The 19,739-nt window shown below is 44.4% G+C and overlaps 1 protein-coding gene across 1 annotated transcript; it reads left to right on the top strand.

Moving 5' to 3' along the window:
• The first annotated feature begins 844 nt into the window (after positions 1–844).
• Positions 845–18,095, top strand: LOC140214448 (snake venom metalloproteinase trimerelysin-2-like). Its single transcript, XM_072285805.1, has 9 exons — positions 845–896; positions 2,881–2,952; positions 5,113–5,240; positions 7,371–7,420; positions 9,696–9,804; positions 11,208–11,348; positions 13,957–14,113; positions 16,122–16,244; positions 17,942–18,095. The coding sequence occupies exons 2-9, from the start codon at positions 2,893–2,895 to the stop codon at positions 17,972–17,974; spliced, it is 801 nt and encodes a 266-aa protein (XP_072141906.1). The 5' UTR covers positions 845–896; positions 2,881–2,892; the 3' UTR covers positions 17,975–18,095.
• The last annotated feature ends 1,644 nt before the right edge of the window (positions 18,096–19,739 follow it).

The following is a 19,739-nucleotide window of genomic DNA, read 5'->3' as shown; positions in this document are numbered from 1 at the left end:
GGCTACACAGTCCAGAATACCTCAAATACAGCAACAATGCCTTCGTTGCTTTCTGCGCCAGCGACGCGTACGACCATGTTCCAAAAAATCTAGGTTTTTGAAAACGGTCTTGAGTCCAGCCAGTTTAATGCTGTCCGGAGAGGGCGGGTGTGGACGTCGTAACGGGAACAAAAGCTCAGGACGTGTTCAGTAGTTACTTCGGTCTCGCAGAAGTCCCACTTAGGGATGTCTGCCATTCCAATGCAGAACATGCAAGCTTTCATAAATGCCACCCCAATCTAGGGGTGGCATGTGGCAAACGATCGATGTAAGGAGTAACAAAGTAGCGACGGAGCGGTCCGCTCTACAAGCTTTCTTGTGCTGAAGGCTGAAATCCGTTGGCGGAGGCGTCTTTAATAGTCTTCCGAACGCCCTCGCTCAGGTAAGGGCCGATTTACGCTCGAGCCGCCCATCGCCGCAAGCCGCACCGCACGCGTGCGGTCGCGCGACAAATTGGACGTATCCAGCAATTGTGCATAAATTACCACTTACACTGTGTGCACAGCGTACACCTTACACATTGTAAACCGAAATTTGTGCACAAGTGTTTGATACATGCAATCTTTCGCGCGACCGCACGCGTGCGGTGCGGCTTGCGGCGATTGGCGGCTCGAGCGTAAATCGGCCTTAGCTCAACCGATTTTCCAACTGCCACTGGTGCAGCCGAGGAAAAGGCACTGACGTGTATGCGCAGACCCAGTTGTCCTCTCCCTCGATGTGGAGCAGGAGGAGGAGGGAACGTGCACACGAAGCTTTTAACCGTCTCACTCGCTGAAGGGAGACAGCACTGGCGAGAGCACACAGACATCGGCGTTGCGGCCTCCCAGGCGTTTTTCAACGGTTGCGGGCGGCTCGAGGTAACTGAAACGTCCGGGCTTTCGCCGTGGCTCTGGTGGCGTGACACAAATTGTTTATCACACAGGCCAGTCGTAACAACCGGTAAATTCATGATTGTAGTTGTAGTATACGTGTATGCTAAGACATTGTTGCAGCATCTGCATCACACAGGGCTGCCCGCGTCTATACTATGCGATTTTCGTAATATTTTGTTACATATGATTTGCGGAAGATTCTGCCCCCGTCCACCAAGAAAACAAAAACGAACGAAATTACTATAAAAAGAGAAAATCTTTTTTTTTATAACTAATGTGTTTCACTAGATATTTAGAATGAATTGCGCATAAGAACAAAACGCAGATTTAGAATTAGAGTATAACGTGCAGAAGGTCGGCTTACTGCGCAAAAGAACTTTTCTCCATTTCTCTGGAAAGAATTCGTGAATGGAACTGTAAAAGGGGCGCTACGTTTCTACTCTGAAGTTGCTATTTCCTTCTAACACGTAGTTTTTCTCTGCATGCTATGGTCATTGAACGCGCTTTGGTATATGCGCTAGCAACTCGATCGTATATCACGTGCAACACATGACTGGCGGCTTTACAAGTCGTTAAAGATAGATTCGTACGCCGGAACAAACTCTACGGACGAGCATTAAGTCACCCAGTGCCACCCAATCAAGTTGCAATCAAAAACGAAGTAGATAAACTGTCGGCGACGCAATTCGTTGTCACTCAGCCACGATATGCGCCATCGAGGAATTCGGTTTGTCGTGTAAAGTCCACTTAAGTTGCCACTGCTAAGAGTGGCATCAACGTTCTCTCCGGGGCATAAACGCATAAGGGTCACACGCGTCTCGATGATCTTTGGATGCAAAGCTCTTGTTAGGGCAGCTTCACATGGAAAATTTATTCTGTCATTGTTGTATTGGCCCGCCGCGGTAGCTCATGACGCTTCTCTGCGGAGAACGAGCTCGGGGGACACGGTTCTTGCTACGTAGAAGGAGTTGCCTTGCATGTTAAGTGCGCAAACATGTCGCACCTATGTACAGTGAGAACACCATTCCAGGAGTTCAAGCGTTACGCTAAACCTTGCTGTCGCTGCCAATGCTTCGCCCTTGAGGCAAGACTGCCAGAATTTCTAAACGTTAATTTAGAATATATTTATCGTATCATTTAGTATTTGTGTAGCCCCACCTTCATATAATCTGGCAGAAGCAAAATGTTACAGCGAAGCTGTATATAGCTACGATCCCGGGATTCTTTCGCATCCGTCGACAAAAAGAAAAAAAAAACTACCATCATCACTGGCTCATACCCCCGTAAGCACGCATACCTCCTAAGGCAGAGGCTACAAGCACTCAGCAAAGTGGAGCGAACCGTGCACACATTTTTTTTTGGAATCATGCATACATCATACAGAACAGCATGTCGAAAACTATCATCATCAATGGCTTATACCCTCTAAGGCAGAGGCTACAAGCACTCAGCAAAGTGAAGCGAACAGTGCATATAATTTTTAGAATCACGCGTTCAACCTACAGAACAGCATGCATTTCAATAAAGCTAAAAAAAAGCATCCGAACCACATAACCGATGATAAGGCGCTCACAATTGCAATGTGAAGCATGTAGCGCTCTTCGCACACGTTTTCCGGTAAAAATTACTGTTGCGAAAGCTGCCGCGGCGACGGCAGCTTTCGACGTGGACTGTGGGGTCCCTATAGCGTGTCGTATGTAAAAATGATAGCAACTGATTTCAATGCTGTTGCAGCCCCGCTATGGGCGGCGGCGCCTGCCAATATTACCATTACTCCCATTCCTACCATTACTCTAATATAGCACTATTGCCATTACACTAAAGCCATAAATCACTGCACGCACCCCTCAGCAGTTGCAGTGGTGGTTTTCAACAGCTTTGTTGGATAACCAGTTTCTCAGGGCCGGGATTGCGAGCTTTTTTTTTGATCGCTTAACTATTTTCGCTTCTCTGCACTCTTGTTTCGCAGGTCAGCCTTCGCATGCGGCAGCTTGAGCCCCCTGGTAACATAATTTTAACGGCAATCGAAGCATCGTTCACTGTAAGTAGAACGCATTGACAGGTTTGCGTTCGCTTTTCCTGGTTTGAATTCTATGCCTCTGAAGAAACACGCTTATATTACGTGTACCTAAAGCAGCAAAGAAAAAAATAACAAAGTAACTAAACATTTTGCAGTGATGTTTCAGCGATGTAGAGGTTAGCCTTCCGTCATGAATTCAGTGCTCCTTAGGGACCTTGTGAAACAAAGCTTCAAGCTATTCACTTTTCGATGACATGCGCCTACATGCGACGACAGACTATTTACATGGTTGCCTAAGCAGTGTCACATGCATTGTTTAGTGGACTGCTAAAGAAGCGGAAGACTGGCTGATGTAGTTATTGACATTAGAGACCTTCGTAACATTCGTCACCAGATTTTTTTGGCTTGTAAAGAAATAATACGGTGCGCACAAGTTGGCTGTAAGATAGATGAAAGGTACTGACGTGCGCGAGTTTTCCGCATCTATTAGTTTCTGCAATGTATCCTTAGGTGCTGCATTAACACAGCTTTCTTTTCACGTTGCAGTCCAGTTAGTACGGTATAGAAAAAAATGGAATGATGGTGAGCAAAATAAAAGTTGCCACCCCATAATTTTCAATGAAAGAAAGAAAGTTCGTTGATAAATGCATAATCAGTAAATGTGCGAGATGGAACAGAGCACATCACTGAATTCAATATGTGCACGTCTCATATTCGTGTCTACGAGAGCAATTAGCGAAACTATGGTTAATCTTGGCAAAGTTAAATTTATTGTTCCGCAGAATGAATAAATTATGTTTTTTTTTTAAGGAACGAGCACGGTACATCATCATCGCTTAAAAATTTAAATACGATAGAGCAGTGAGTATTAAATTGCGTCAGTAGTCTTTTCGATGAAGGTAAGAAAGCTTTATTTAAAGGTAAGCCGTGTAAATGGGCATTTGAGGCTTCGGATGATATGGTGCTACTGCGCAGTTCATGTGCTGAAGCGCCATGACCGTAAATCAATTGATGATGTGTGTATTTATCACAGCAAATATAATAATTGGCTGCCGATAGCTGCGTTTTCGACGAACATATAACAAAAAGACGATGATAGAGGAGGGTTTTAAAACAAACGGTTTATTTATTCATTCGATTACTTATAAATAATTTATTAATTTGCATACTCATAGGGCCCTATAGCCTTGTAGAAAGGAGCGGTTAACAAAATATATCATTTAGTGCCTTTCTGAAGGCGGCCGCATTATACTTTGCAGTGATGGAAGCGGGAAGGCGGTTCCAGTCACGCTATGTTCGTGGCTAGAAATAAGCATAACAGAAATTAATCCACCGGGACACAACTTTTACCTTGAATTACTTATCGTTCACGAAGACCTATAGGATGATCACAGAAAGAAAAAGATATTTGCAAGAGCTGCGTTACTGTAATTGCGGTGAAAGGATCCTAAGCCGGAACCTTTTCAAGGCGTGGTTGAAGTGTCGGTAGACCTACGCATGTTAATTTTCATTGATGAAACGTCTTGGTAACGAGAATAATAGAAAGTATCTATATAACCAGAGGCACGGTTCTAAACAGATTCAAGGGCACTTATTTGTGCGGAACTTGAGGTCTGCCAGATGGACCGCTATCACAGTGTTCGCATATACACGTGAAGTGCTGCATTAAAGTGCGGTATCGAACGTCGCGAAATATGCACAGTGGTTTACGAGGGACACCGCAGGGGTGGGATGCGGAATAATTTTGACCTCCTGAAGCTCTTTAACATGCATCTAAATCTAAGTAAACGGACGCTTACCCCTGTGAAAGTCCGTTCGCCTCGGCCGGGGATCGAACCAGCGACCTCGCGGCCAGCAGGACAACGCCATTGCTAATGAGTCACCATGGCGGGTCTATACTTCGACCGTCAGTGAATGAAACAAATAAGAGATGTCCATCGCAAAGAGGACGAAGACAAATCTCACCTCAGGCCTGGCGACAAGCGTGAATATTCGCGGTATTTCAAGTAGCACAAGTGGTCTGAGGCAATGATTCGGCATGAACAAAGTAATCCAAGTTTGTATATTTCCTGTAGTCTGTTATCTTTATCTTTTTTTATCTTATATTCCCTCTAAAGCATTCGGACTCCTGGCGGGATCACTATAATGGAGATCTTTAATAAAATTATTTTTGTTTTTCAGACAAATGAGCCATACGTGAGCTTGTGGAAGAAGGATCTCCTTGGCTTAGAAACATTGAAGAAGCTACAACAATACATGGTGACCAAGCCATCAATGGTCAAATCAGACTTGGTGTACCTTTTATCAGGGTAAAAGGACATCTTCGCCTTGAAGCATTTGAGAACCCTGTTCAGTACAGTCTTTCTTTATGTGACTAGCTTTCTTTGGCTCTGTCGCCCGCTTTCGTGGTCGGTGGTTGGACTTCACCAGGCGATAAAAAGGCGCAGATGCAGAGGGCTTTCGCGTAACTGAGTAACGCTGCGGTACTGCTGTACTCGAGTAATGATGCCCGTTCTCTTTGTGGTGGCTGCTGCAGGAGAGGGCATTCCGTGGGGGAGAGGTGAATGGCAGTCGGCTTCCACGCCAGTGCTTACTCCGCTGCAGAAAAGACACGTATGACGAACCGGCTTCTATGTTATAAATTAAATTCAGGGGTATTACGCGCCGAAATCACGATTTGATTATGAGGCCCACCGTGGCGAGGGACACCGGATTAATTTTGACCACCTGGCGTTCTTTAACGTGCACACAAGGCACAGGTGTTTTTTGGATTTCGCCGCTCCCATAGCAATGCGGCTGTCGTGGCCAAGATTCAATTCTGCGACCTCGTGCTTAGTAGCACAGCGCCAAAGCCACCAAGGAACCACGGTGGACTATGTTAGTTAAGTATACTATTGCTGCAGATGTGCTCCTTAACGACTATGTTTTCTGCAAAATTACGCGAGCAGACAAAGAGTGTTACCTAAATATCTTAACTTCTTAACTGTAGCAAATATGCGCCTTCAAGCTCACCATTCCTTTAATAAAGTGAGTACTTTTCTAGAAGCTTTCGGCTATTCGCTTACAGCGACAATCCTCGTCGATGGCATCTGCACTTTTTCTCGCTCTCTGTTTTGTTTTTTGCGCGTCTCTTCCCACATTGCTTTTAATTTCCTTTACCATTTTACCTATAGTGTAGGGCAGCCAGCCTGTCTATGCATTGTTAACCACCCTTCCTTTCCCTCTCTCCTTCTCCTCTCTCTGCTATATTATGCGGTGAAGGGAATAGGAGGTGCGAAGTGCGATGCGGGGGCAGTGAAACGATCGCGGACGTTTTTTGTGAATGTCCTCGTTTTAAGCAGCAATGTGTAGCGCTGTGCTCCGCATTAGATCGGCTGGAGAGTCGCCTACACGCAGAAACTAAAATTCGTGGATACTGGCCAACGCAGGTATTAGCGCGAGCGGCTACATAAGCGCTCTTGCGTTATACGAAGTATGCTTGATTGTCTGCCAAATTGTGACTGTGTGAGGTGTGTCTGTGTAAGTAATACTGATACTGTGTGTGACTAGGCGGCCACGTGACAGACTGTCTGACAGCAAACACGCATTCTTACGTTGTTCATTCGCTTATTTCTTTTCGTTCTTTTTCTCTTATTTCTTTATTTTTGCGTATCTTTCGAACCCCCTTTTTTTTCTCCCCGTTTACGAGTTGTTTGACCACACGTATGCTCTGGTTAACCTGCACGTCCTTACTTTTGCATCTCTATCCGCCACTCTGACTTCGGTGGCTGAAACTGCGGCCACGTTAGGTGCTGCGTCCTGTGTAGTAGTTAATGGAATGGCTGACATATTCATGAATATATGTGCTTCTTCTCAGTATATATCATGCGCATTCGCAGTCGTTCTAAGTTATTTAATCTTGAAGGTAATATTATTCTACAATAGGACTTTATTAGCCCTACTGAGCAAAGCGAATACAGAATATGTCTGCAAACTTTCTAGTCTAATCTGATCACTTCATGCAATCCTCGAGCTCTGCATCGTACCATCGATCGATTGCGTTTCTTTTCCACTGGCGGGCGTTATTTTACTCGACTAGGGCACGGACATTTGCTCCGCGCATTCAGTTGCGTTTCCAACTGTCTACCAATTTTTTAGCTTTGGCTAGGAAAGGTGCCCATGTTCAATCTTCACCTAATATTCCCGTCTCTCTCTCGTTATGCAGGTACAGGAGCATCCCACTTTCTCTCGAAATGACTGTTCAATCTTATTTTGCAATCACACAAAGGCATTGGGCAGTTTTCTCTGTATTTAGAATACCACATAAAATGTGCTGTTGGTTTCGTTGCCACTCAAGAATACTAAGGCGGTATATTAATTTTTAAGATGCTAATGTGTGTGTGTGTATGTAATGTGTGTGTAATGTAATGTGTGTGTAATGTTTGTGTGTGTATTTGCAGGCTAAATATGATTAAATTAGTCAATGGGACCAAGAGTTCCGAAGTTGCAGGTAAGGACAACGTGCATACATTAAAGAAATGGCACACTATAAGTGAGTCAGCAACATCCAATCGTGAACATTCAGAATGACCACCAATATGATTTCCAATGAGGCTAATTTGATTTCATTCATCGCAACAGCAAGAGTACAAACTATTCTACTCTTCCCGTTCTTGTCAGTTACGTGAACATGCATGTGATATTTCATAAAGAAGACTATTTATTTATTTATTTATTTATTTATTTATTTATTTATTTATTTATTTATTTATTCATTCATTCATTTATTTATTTATTTTCAATACTCTAAGAATCATAGACATTACAGAGAGGAGGGGCATGCAAAATCGGCGGCGGTTTTCTTAAATACGTTGACGTCGGTGACGGCAGCGACGAAGGCAGGGAGATGGTTACCGTCATTTCCATCTTCAGGAAGAAATGAATTCATTCCAAGGCTAGTTCGAAAGTGCGGTATGCCTACCTTGAAGTTGTGATAAGGTTCTTCTAGCTATTCATATTTATCTGGACTCCTGAATGATTTTGCAATTTTCGGGCATGCGGCACTGCGCTCCAGAGCTGGAGCGTTTGTCGATTGCATTTGCTTGGTAATCGGGGCATGTGAAGGAAGGGTAGACAGCGGTTAAACTTACGAACGGCAGCTTAGCGAGTTGGTATGAAATATGGTGTGTAATCGAATGATTGTGTTCTTTCAAAATGTAGGGCGAAATTTTAATGGGAAGGGGGCAGGGGGGGGGGGGGGTGGTGGGTGCTCACTGCATAGAGAAGGAAAAGGATAGATGCGTGTACGTACCCTCTATCTTGGTCAGGAGACCGAAGATTAGAGCTTACGAATATTGTGATGTAGAAGTGGGCCTCTATCTTTTAGCAATGCCTTACGCTTGATTTTACGCCAGTCTTACCCACCTCTTTCCTGCTTTCCCAGTTCAGGGTAGCCTACCGGACTCAGCCTGGTTAACTTCCCTGCCTTTCCCTTATGACTTATCTCTTTCTCTTTCTTATCCACCTCTTATGGCAATCTGATTCTGACGATAACGCACCGAGCCTCGCGCTTACCAGTGACAAATGTGAATAGCGCGAAAAGACATCAGCATCCGGAAAGGCATCGCTAAAGAATCGCGGCCCAGGTGCCAGATAACCTTACGATGGCCCCTCATATGCTGTATCCGCGATTTTGAGGCAGAAAACATGTGCATTATTTTTTTACGAGCTTTTCTTTACTTTCTTTAAGCGGCGTAATGTAGACAGTCATACATCATCACTCAATCTTTAGTCATACGATGGCAACGTTTCAATGGCAATAAGTAATTGGTGGTTTTTGTTTTAGAAATTGTAATCTATATGCCTTTACACAGGCTCTCCGAACCACAGACCGCGCAAGGGAAACAATTCACGGACTATAAACGGCTTGCTGTCATGTTCCGTCGTGCCAACCCGGTGTGCTCTTTCAATTTTGGCAGTCATATTAGGCACCTTCCATGATCAGCCAACACAAGACAGCCCACGTTCGCGCTTAGTCCCCAAAACGTCCAGCATATTCAGATGCTAACGCTGATTAAATACTAACACAGATAAATACTAACGCAGATTTAGAGTGGGCTAACAGGAGACTCTTTATAAACTTTGCTTCAAAACTAAAAAAAAAGAAAGAAGGAAAGGAAAACAAAGATTCGCACATATTATCACGTAAAAAGAAAGTGCAACATGAATCCCTTTTAGGCAATTTTAGTTTTTAAGATGAAGGGCTCATAAGAAGCAAACGAAATCAAGACACTGAAACCAAAGAAAGGAAAGAGAAAGATTTAGCTGAAACGTTGAATAAAGCAAAAGTTAAAGCTGTCAGAAAGATAACATGCGTGCTCTTAAGTTCACGTGCTATATACGTGACGTCCGCTGTTGGAGTGATGCCGCCCAGCTGACGCCATGGTCCCGAGTGTCGTAGGCTAACGCTATCAGGATATATATATATATATATATATATATATATATATATTACGCGGGGTAAGGCGCCGCTATATGTAGCTCAATTAGTAGACAACAGGACGCTTCAAGCCGAGGTTGCGAGTCCTGCTTTCACCGGCGCCACATGTCTTAAACCCAATTAGTATGCACTAACTATGGAATACTTTCTATTTTTGCCACGCAAATGCGAGCAATTAGCTGGAATACGAAACCACTTACGCGCTTCTAATTGCGGTGTTCGTAAATTGAATATCGGGCTTAGCATATTACGTTGCTCGAAAAATGCGGCGCTTGTCTTCACGCAGGGCTGGCCTTCAAAGGCCAAGCCTGCAGGAATCTCAAGGTTGGAGTCGGAGAGGACAAGCCTGGGTTGTTTACGGGAGTGCAGTACGCTGCTCACGAGATTGCACATCTGTAAGTATTTATATAGCCAGCAGTGAATGAAACCAGTCATTATGAGTAAACTGCTTGCTGCGCGTCGTTTCTGCGGGAAAGTTTAAATAGAAACCAACGCAGCTGTGGCATCAAGAACTGTAGTTGTTTAGAACTATACGGATAATGGTGTACGTGTTCAACTGGTGCGTAAATAACGGTTTGTTATACTTTTTCTTGCTTCAAATGAACACGAACATGAAGCCCAGTAGGCCAACCTTTGAAAACAAAATAAACAAATTGCATGGAATGTCAGAAACTTCAAGAAATCTGAAGTTTAACCAAGGAACAGTTAGAAAGTTCATGATGTCGGTATGTTTGGTGACGGGAAGAGGTATGTGGGTTTGGAAATTCAATAGAAACGCAAACAAGAACTAATTCCGAAAGAGTATTCAAAATTTAACTGCCCGCCACAATTCGCGTAAGTAAATTTGAAGGAGCAGCTTTTTAGTGTTTATGGTTCCGTGCTTATATTGTCCGTAGATTTATTGAGGTGCCGCTTAAGGGGTTTCAAACTCTTGCAACCTGTGACAGAGTTCAGCAAAAGTACTTAACCAACTATTCAGGCTCTTTTTCCTGTCATTTCTTTAAAGGGATCTTAATGCATTCTGACGCCGTTTTTCAAGGAATGAAGAATGTGCTCGCTAGGCGTTAGCATTACCTGCAGAAGTTTGGGCAAAACCGACAAGTACAAAAACGAAAAAGATGATTTTAGGTCAAGGAGGAAAGAGCAGCAAGCCGGTAGAACACTTGCAAGACAGTTTATTTACTGGTGGGCGCTGCATGGGTTGCGAATACTAGGCGACTTGACAGTGCGTGTCACAAACGCGACACTGCTTTTTAGTATGAGCTTATCGTAATTTTGCAAAGCAGGTGTTACTTAGCGACAATGAGCCGCTATGTCGGTACGCTCATAAGCTCGTTCCACGGGAGTTCCACTAAGTAGAACATATATGCAATTATGTTCCACTAAGTGAAACTTATGCGGAACGATGGTAGGATTGATAAGCAGTATAACCTAACAGTGTCAAGAAGTTCGGCCGAAGGAAGAGCCGGCGCTTGAGGGCATTCGTTCCCCATAGGTTCCAGTTAGGAAGCGAAACAATATTGCAAATACGTTCCAGTTGCTAATGTGCACTCTGTTTGGAACAAAATTAGGACTACCATCCGTCGGTTACTCGTAATTTCGTTCCACGTTAGCTTCATAAAGTGGATCATTTTTCTCAAATATGTGTCACTTGATGTGACCTATGTGGAACGAGATTTTGAATGTACACACAACTGCTTATGTAAAAAAATGTATGTACATTTCTTGACTGTTCCGTTTGAGAAACGAAACCATTTCTGTATGGCCGACTTCGGCTGTGAATATCCTTCTTTTACAGGCTTGGCTCTGATCATGATGGTTATACCACCTCAAAGAATTGTAGCGTTTCGGACGGCTACCTGATGAGTCCCCAGGCAGGAGGGTCACGCTCCTTCATGTTTTCCAGCTGCAGCAAGCAGGCCATAAAAACATTTTTGAAGTAAGTTATCTCTACGCGTCTGCGTTTTCGGTTTTAATTTTCTCAATGTTCGGCGCACTTTGTTTTTAATGCGCTGCCTTATATGGCACGTCTGACGCAAAATTTCGTGTGAAACCCTTTTCCCAATACAGGGCGAGAATGGGCAGCTTAAGCCCATTGTCTGCGCGGTCGATAGCTGCCATCCGTGGTACAGTGACAAACGGCAGCTTGTCCGCGATACCAATGGGTGAGCCGGCCCAAGGCATTTTACGAGGCCGTTTACTTTCGCCGTTCCCCACACGCCACATCTAGAAAGGGGGTGTTGAACCTATCGGCCACAAATACCTAAGCCTATACTAAAACGAGGGTAGTAAAGAGTGTGGGACGCCCAGGTAAACACCCAACCAGTGAGGATTCAAGGTGACTAAAGAGGACCGAAAACGAGAGGATGCTCCACTCGAGCTCTCCCCCTCCGCTGCCTATGACGTCATTAACGCTTTGTTTGTGACGCGTCGGGCATTGCGCAAACAAATTAAGCGTTGGAACCTCCCTGAAAGGGAGCTGTCGAAGATGTACGTAGCACTAAAAGCCGGCCGTCGTCGTGCGGAATCCATATGTTCGGCAGTGTAAATTTGTGCACTCCTCTGCTTGTACTCCTCACGCATGTATAAATAAATGACGCATAAATACATCAGCATAACCTCCCCCCCCCCCCCCCCCCCCACACACACACAGGCACACACATTACCACGCATAACACATTCCGCACCACCCCGACGACCATCTACTGCTACCTATATTTTGGGCAGTTCCAGTTGAGGAAGGTTCCGCTTAATGTTTGTTTCCACCTTGAAGTTAGTTTTTTTTCTCGTTGAGTATATTTTCCGAGATTAACTATCACCGCATTTTTTTCAGTGAATAACTTCTTGCGTTGAGCGTACCGTCCTTTCTATTTAGAGCTGAATGTTTCGTCGACTTGTCGGAGTCAAAAGGCGTTGTATACCCGAAAATTTTGTTCTTCAGCATTGTAGCTGCATCTAATGCACAGAATAACAATGTTTGCAAAAAAAAAAGTTTTTATTGAAATGAATATTAGGAGAGGTTGGGGCCTTTCGGTGGCACCGGCTACTCCTTGTCACTTGGCAACGGAAACAAATTTGCGTAAAAAGGCAGAATAGCGACACAAAATAGGGCACTCAGTAGAACACTGGATCAATAAAAAATATATAGTACAACAGTATATGAGTCGCAAAGCTTCGTGCATTAGTTCAGTCCCCATACGCATATATAAAGTCAGATCTTTTGAACAGCCAAAACACACAACACATGTAATACACTGCAAGCACAGAACAGAATTATGCATATTGCGTAAAAGTTGCGATCACCCCATAACCAATTATGAACCACGAACAATGTTTATGTTACTCATTTAGCGTATTCGGATCATCTGATACTTAATATTTTCCCAAAATGTTGGTGTCCTAAAAGGACAGTCTTCAGCAAGTGTACGCGCCACACGGCGACGGATGCAGGAACTGAAAGTCAGTGCATCAGAGAAGCAGACATAGATAGAATAAGACTTTATTTGAAACGTTCTGTGGGCACGGCGTTCCAAGAAGAAACAAAGGAACATGTACAAACAATTAGATCATGTAAGCCATTGTGCAAAAAAAAAAAAGAACAAATAACCATAAAACGGTAAAAAAAGGGCTTCAGAAGCGAGAATTGACGGTAAGGTTTAGTCAGCTCATGATTACATGATTTTGAGCCTCGCACTGTCGGCAGTGCAAATGTAACCTCGTGTTTTCCCAGTGTCAAACGCTGTTCAAGTACCCAGATAAGACAGCGAGAGCCACAGTAAAATCATTTGAGAATGAACGCTCCAAAGGTGTGCTAGCAGTTCTTCCTTAAATACATGCGCGATGAAAATGGCTCAAATAGGCTTTCTGTATGTCCTGCTTTTTTTTTTTTGTAGCCATCTCCCATCATTGGTCTTGTTCTTTGTGCATAATTGAAATTCAAGGCGTTTCACTAAAAAGCACTGGTCAGCGCCATCTGATGGCCCCTCGTTTCTTCTCGTCTAATACTGCTGTTTTCACTAATAATGCTTTAAATGCAATAAATGATGCATTAAACAAACCTCAAAATTTGGTATTATATTCCGCCCTGTGTGCCTTAACCACATAAACTATTTCATAACTAGGGCGACAGCACGACGCGAGGCTGCCTGCATCGAACTCCATGCAATCATGCAGCTGCGACCCGTGATGGCCGTGGTAAATTGCTCTGGCGAATTTGTCTTTCACAGATGAATTTCTGTTGAAACCGATTTCCGCGAAAAAAAGATAGCATGCCAAATAAAGTATTTTTTTTTGGTTTAAACAGAAAACACTGAGTCCTATAGTATATATTTCATACTGTATTTGAAGATAAATTTATTTTCTTTGGGAGAAAATTTTTTAGGGCCTTGTTAGTAAAGATAAGTTACTGTAAATATTATTTTGATATATATTTATATATTCGGATATAGACATATATATTCGCTTCAAATGACATGGTGACTTCGTATGACTTGTTCTTGGTTGGTTTCGCGGCAATTAATTTGATATAACTTGCTAACTATGCTCAGATTATCAGGTTCTGCGTGTCTCTTGAAAAACACGAATCCCAATCCGCAAATCGCCAACCTGCCTGACAAAGCAGTGAGACTGCCTGGAGACATCACGAATGGGACGCAGTACTGCAAGAAGTATTTCCCTACGTACCCGAAGGCTTCCTATGCTGAGGTAAGACGATTTAATTGCCGTTGACAAATCTCTACCGTCAAGAATAAATGTTTGATGTGAGTATGCAGAGTTACGTTTCCTTTTTATTGCAAATTATTTCACTTTTCTTGTTGACATACGCTTGACTGCCCTTAAGCGATAACAGGCCTAGGTATTGTTACATTCTAGTTTTCATGAAGTAAGGGAGTATCTATAAGATGCTTAACTCTCTAGAACCACGAATTCTGTTTCCTCTTTCAAGCGTGGAATATACGCACTACTGGGGATGCGGCAAGGAAGCGGCTATTTGAGGGAGACTGAAAAAAAAGGAACTTAAATACGGAAGTAAGACAAAGAAAACTACAACCCATACAAATAATATTAAGACATAATATTTATAAGGGGAGTGATCTTGTTGGGGTCAAAAAGCGGACGATCTACAAAAGGTTAGCAAATTTGGAGATATTATTATTATTACCGAAATTCAATCCGGAATTTTGAGAACGAAATCAACAAGGCACCTTTTTTTTTTTTTCTGGCGCAGATATAGTCTCAAACAACCAAGCCAAGCATTATTGTGGCTGAGGCCAAATGCAGAGTGGCCGAAGGTGTTAAAATTTTGCGGATTTACTGACTGTGGGGATACGTCGATGCAAGCTCCTTCGGTGCAGATGCTCGCCATCCTGACAATGAATCGGGAGCGCACCGCGGTGCCTACGTCTCCTGCTTGTCTTTGCCTGCTGCCGCTGAAATACGCCTAAACTTTCCTTTTTTATTCACACATGTGATGCTATATCGCTTTCACGACGGCGTGATAATGATAGTTACCGGGCAGTCACTACGATACTACGATAGGTATTTGATAGGTGCGATAGGTATATAGATACCACAACAATAGGTACTCTCTCCGTATTGGGCTTTATGGTTTCACCAGGCTATCCAAGAGACTGGGCCATCCTTAGGCGGCATACACGCCAGCTAATAGCGCAGGTCGAGCGACCAAGTTGTTCGCAATGCGACGGTCGCAAATGGTCGCTTTCGTCGAAACGTGACCGTTGCGGATCAGACGCTCGCGATTATATTTTACAGCGAAGCTGTTTACCTCTACCAACCAGCGATTCTTTCGTGGCAGTCCACAGAAAACTCGGCTTTCTAGAAATCGTCGATTTAGCGCAAAAAACACATGTAGCGTACGCGCACACGGGCGGCATGGTGTCACCATGCGGGATGGATCGCGGCAAGAGTCACCAAATAATAAGTTGGCGCTGCTATAAGGTACCTGCGTAGAAGCGAGTGGGCGTTAGTGCGAGTTGCATCTGAATACGTATGTCTCGGTTTACGTATAAAACCACACATCGTATGTAGCGTCTGCACGTGGTTCAGTTAGAATATGAGCTGTGGGTAGGACCCGCAAAGTAAGAACTCCCGAGGAGCAACTCGAATATGATGTGCGTTAAGGTTAAATGGATGGTAATAGCTTCGCTGGTAATCCACCTTCACAGAGTGGATTGGGCCTTCAGAATTTTTCAGCTCCGCAACTGGAGTCGCAAAAATGCCGAACCGATCAGCGGCGCAGGGGCAGGACGTCGTTATACGCCTGCACTTCAGTGGCGCGTGGCAGCTGCGGCAGTCCGAGCCGACGCAAATGGCGCGATTGCTGTCGCGAGACATTTCAGTGCGGAGACAAGACAGGCGGCGCGGTATTTGGCGGTGCGACACATCAGTCACCTCGAATCGCTCCTTCGTCGCCAGTCGTGGTAGGTCAGGCCACGTCTGTCAACCGACGGTTTCAATGCGCCCTTAGTGACACTCGGGGCCCATTCGTTTTACCGAATGATCTAGAAAACACTTGTCCATCAAATGCATCGCCTTCGCATGCAGACTCCGAAGAATGTCCAAAGTCTAGCGCGTCGCATGAACGTATACTTCATTGGTTGCTGATTTTTTAAAGCATCTTCCCAAACGTTCGTTGCATTGAACATACCTACATTTCGCTTTCGAGCTAAAAGTGTTCTCTCTTTCGCTACAGCGGGAGTCTGACCTGCTTCATTGCAAGTGGCGGTGCCGTTTGAAATCCGAAGGAGGACTGTCATATTACGCGCTCACAGACGCACTCGATGGGACCCCTTGCAACAAATCTAATTCAAAAATGGTAACATCCCATTTGTATTTCGTGTTTTAGGCACGCAGTTTCATGGACCATGGGACACGTAGCACCTAGTTCACTGGGAAAACTCAATATCTGCTGTTGCTAATTTTAACAATACCTATCTATATGACAATGAACATAGTTTATTTAGCCTACTAAAGATAACGGCATCTCTTAGTTTTCATAAATCATACCTCATCGACCTCGGCCAATCTAATCCTGCAAGGCTCCCTGATTCATTATCTACACGAACGTCAGCCGCATGAGATATCCAGCCTACAAACAACGGAAGCGCAGGAAAATTATTTTGGGGGATGGAACTGCTGGTGCCATGTTTACACTATTCATTAGCTTTTTTTTTGCATTACGCGGTAGTGTAAGCTTGCTGTTATTGTGTCCACTTGGGGGTAACCTTCTCGTTCACGGGATACATAAATCATGCAGATCCCATGCATTAGAATCCTACACGTGCTCGCTGATCAGGGTTGAAAACTCACCCTCAGGGAGGTAGTATATATATTCTTTAATTGAGATTATCCACTCGGTGAGACTGACGGTGACGACACGGCAAATCTCGGAGAAGTGAGCAAAGATTTTTTTGCTTTATAAGTTATAGAAAATGCAGTTGAACGTGTGAGAAGTGCTTACTATCGAAAAAAGCAGCTGCCACCACTTCCTTCGTTCTATGAGCGACACAAAGCCAAGCGAGTTGGTAAAAATTAATGGTTTGAAGAGCTGGGCGTCTAAAACACAAACAGAAGGAAACGTTTGTGTTCTCATTTTCAATTTTCACTGCCCGACTGTTCTAAGTTAACTTTGCTCGAGCGTGTTTGACTCAATGACTGTCTGAGCACGTCCCTATACCCCTTCTCCCTCTAGCTCTAGCTACTATGGCGTACAGACAGTTTTATTCTCTAGAAGTATGGCAGCTTCTGGTCCGCTACTTCTACACATGATCATGTTCAGTAAAAACTAAAAGTACATTCCTCTTCTTTAATAAACTAGCGCATGGGTTCTGAGGTGGCGTTCTCTCCATCTTCCTCCTTCCATTTTTATCCATCTGCGTTTGTCAGACTATCTTGGCGCATGCGGTTCGCTGACCTCATCATGGTACATTCAGCAGCCGCAACAGATCGCGTATTGGGAGGCTCCATCTTGGTTACAAGGACAGCGCCGAATAAAACAACACACGAAGAAGGGAGACACGAGACAAGCACGTACGCGCCTACGTGCTTGTCTCGTGTCTCCCTTCTTCGTGTGCTGTTTTATTCGGCGCCGTCTTTGTAATCATGCTTAACCAACTAGCCCACCAGCACACGCTCAGCAACTCCATCTTGGAAACGATTAATGCGCCTTCTCTAGTTCAATCATTGATTTACGATTGTTTTAGCTACTACATTCACACTCGCTATGGCAGCGTCATGTTAGTGACTTTGCTTCATCCCGACATCGGCTTCATAAACTGCGATCAAACCGGAGAGTATACGTTTTTCGCCGGTAAAAGTTACCACATATAATTACTATAGTTACCACATATAATTACTATAATTTCTGGAAGATGAACCGAAAAGATTATGATGATAACCGACGAGTAGGAGCTCGATTTCCGAAAGGACAACGCTCAGAAAATCGCGCACTCAGGATATACTTCTATCTTGATCTTAATCTTTTGTTTCATGTTTTCCTTTTTTTTTTTTCAGAAATGCAAGGACAGCATTTGTATAGAAAGTTGATGGTGGTCAGACATAAAATAATGTACGTCACTAGAAACATTTCCAATTGCAGTTTGTGGTGAAAAGGGAGTGCATTCAAGCGACATAAATAAATAAAGAGTCGTTCTGGTTTACACAACAAGTGGGCTCTTTCTTCGTCTGTTTTCTCTTTGCGTTATGTTGAAAAAGTTGGTTGCTTCTAGGCAGTACTGGCAGTCTTACGTGTACAATACAATATAAACCGTAATATAAGTCGAGATTTGTTCCTGAAAAGAAAGACAGCGTATGTCATTCCTTGCTTTATATGGCCGTCTATAGTACATTGTGAATCATCGTCTGGCCAAGTAAAAAACAGGTGTAGAACTACATTCTGGGCAAACCTTTGCACCGGTTTATGCGGTAAATAACATCATGCTTTGCACTGTTATCGCACCTTTCTCGAGGCACGAGGTCCATTACATTCATGCTACGATATTTTAGGATGCAGCGTATGTCACATCACCCCAAAATCCCGGCCGCAGCAGCTGCATTTCGATAGGGGCGAAATCCAAAACACCCGCGGTCCCGTGCATTGGGGGCACATTAAAGATCCCCTGGTAGCCAAATTAATGTGGAGTGTGCCACTGCGGCGTGCCTCATGATAAAATTGCGGTTTTGGCCCGTAATACCCCAGATTTACATGACATATGGACCCCTTATCGTGCCACTGCTCGATATGATGTACGAAAACAACAAATGTACAATGCATTGCGGTGAGGAGCTGATCACCCACTATCCGTGCAGGCGCTACTGGAACGCATTCGCCACGGATAGTAGGCCCAGAAGACAGTGAAATGACTTTTGTGCTTTTTGAAAACGACTGGCCTGGCTGCGTCCCATTGACTATGCATGTGATCTCCGCGCGCGTTCACATATTGACCTCAACTTCCCTTGCTCTCGCTCTTCTGTTACTTGCAAGCTCCCCTCTCCCAGCGTAGGGTAGCCAACCGGATGTTTTTCTGATTACATCTCTGCCTGCTCTTTTTCTTTTTTATCACGCTATTCGCGTTCAACCGAGCTTTCACAACGGCAGTATATGGTTCATTCTAGCATGCACACTTAAGATTGGCGCCATAGACCGGAGACCATAGAGCTAATCTCCACCGCCACACTCGCCACCGATTGCACGATGGTGCACCGTTCACTGAAACCAACGAGTACGCGTGGTTGACTTTAGGGAATGCGGGGAACCTGCGCTTTCTACGAGGTGCCGATTTGTGCCGAGCTTGCAGTGCGGCGCTTCGTTCTTGTCAGCAGGCGCCTGTCCAAGGTTCTGATTTTCCGGTTTGGTAATCTGCCCTCGTGCTGAATCAGACACTCAGCGATCAAGGCAACGCTAAAACATACTTCTGCGTTGAAGAAGCCGAATATTACACTGGGTCAATATGTTTGCGAAATAATACGTACGAAATGCCTCGACCAAGCCTTCCTATCTGCCTCAGTGGCTGTGGTATGCTGCGGCTCAGCGCTAAGTCGTGCTTTTGTTTCCCGGCCCTAGCCAGCGAAAAAATCTGAGCCAGTTTTCATTGTGACCGAGCAGCGGTGATGCTCATGCTGCAGCTCGCGTAATGTCATCGCGCCGTGTATGGAAGAGCAGCACTGACGGAGACTTTTCACTGGCCCCGTCAGCGAGCTCATCAAGCAGTTCTGGCACGACACTCTCCTCCACAGACCTGGCTCTGCCTTCTGCACTCTCGCATCTCCTCCTCCTCCCCAATTGGCACTACCCGTTTCCGAGGCTATAACG

Source organism: Dermacentor andersoni, unplaced genomic scaffold (genome assembly GCF_023375885.2).
Source record: "Dermacentor andersoni unplaced genomic scaffold, qqDerAnde1_hic_scaffold ctg00000044.1, whole genome shotgun sequence".
Classification (NCBI taxonomy): domain Eukaryota; kingdom Metazoa; phylum Arthropoda; class Arachnida; order Ixodida; family Ixodidae; genus Dermacentor; species Dermacentor andersoni.
This window is presented reverse-complemented; position numbering and strand designations above follow the sequence as displayed.

Bases quoted from the DNA above. Each gene is read 5' to 3' on its own strand.
- LOC140214448 (XM_072285805.1), top strand. From the start codon at position 2,893: ATGCGGCAGCTTGAGCCCCCTGGTAACATAATTTTAACGGCAATCGAA. The intron at 7,421-9,695 runs GTAAGGACAACG...GTCTTCACGCAG, and splicing joins CAAGAGTTCCGAAGTTGCAG to GGCTGGCCTTCAAAGGCCAA. The intron at 14,114-16,121 runs GTAAGACGATTT...CTTTCGCTACAG, and splicing joins CGAAGGCTTCCTATGCTGAG to CGGGAGTCTGACCTGCTTCA.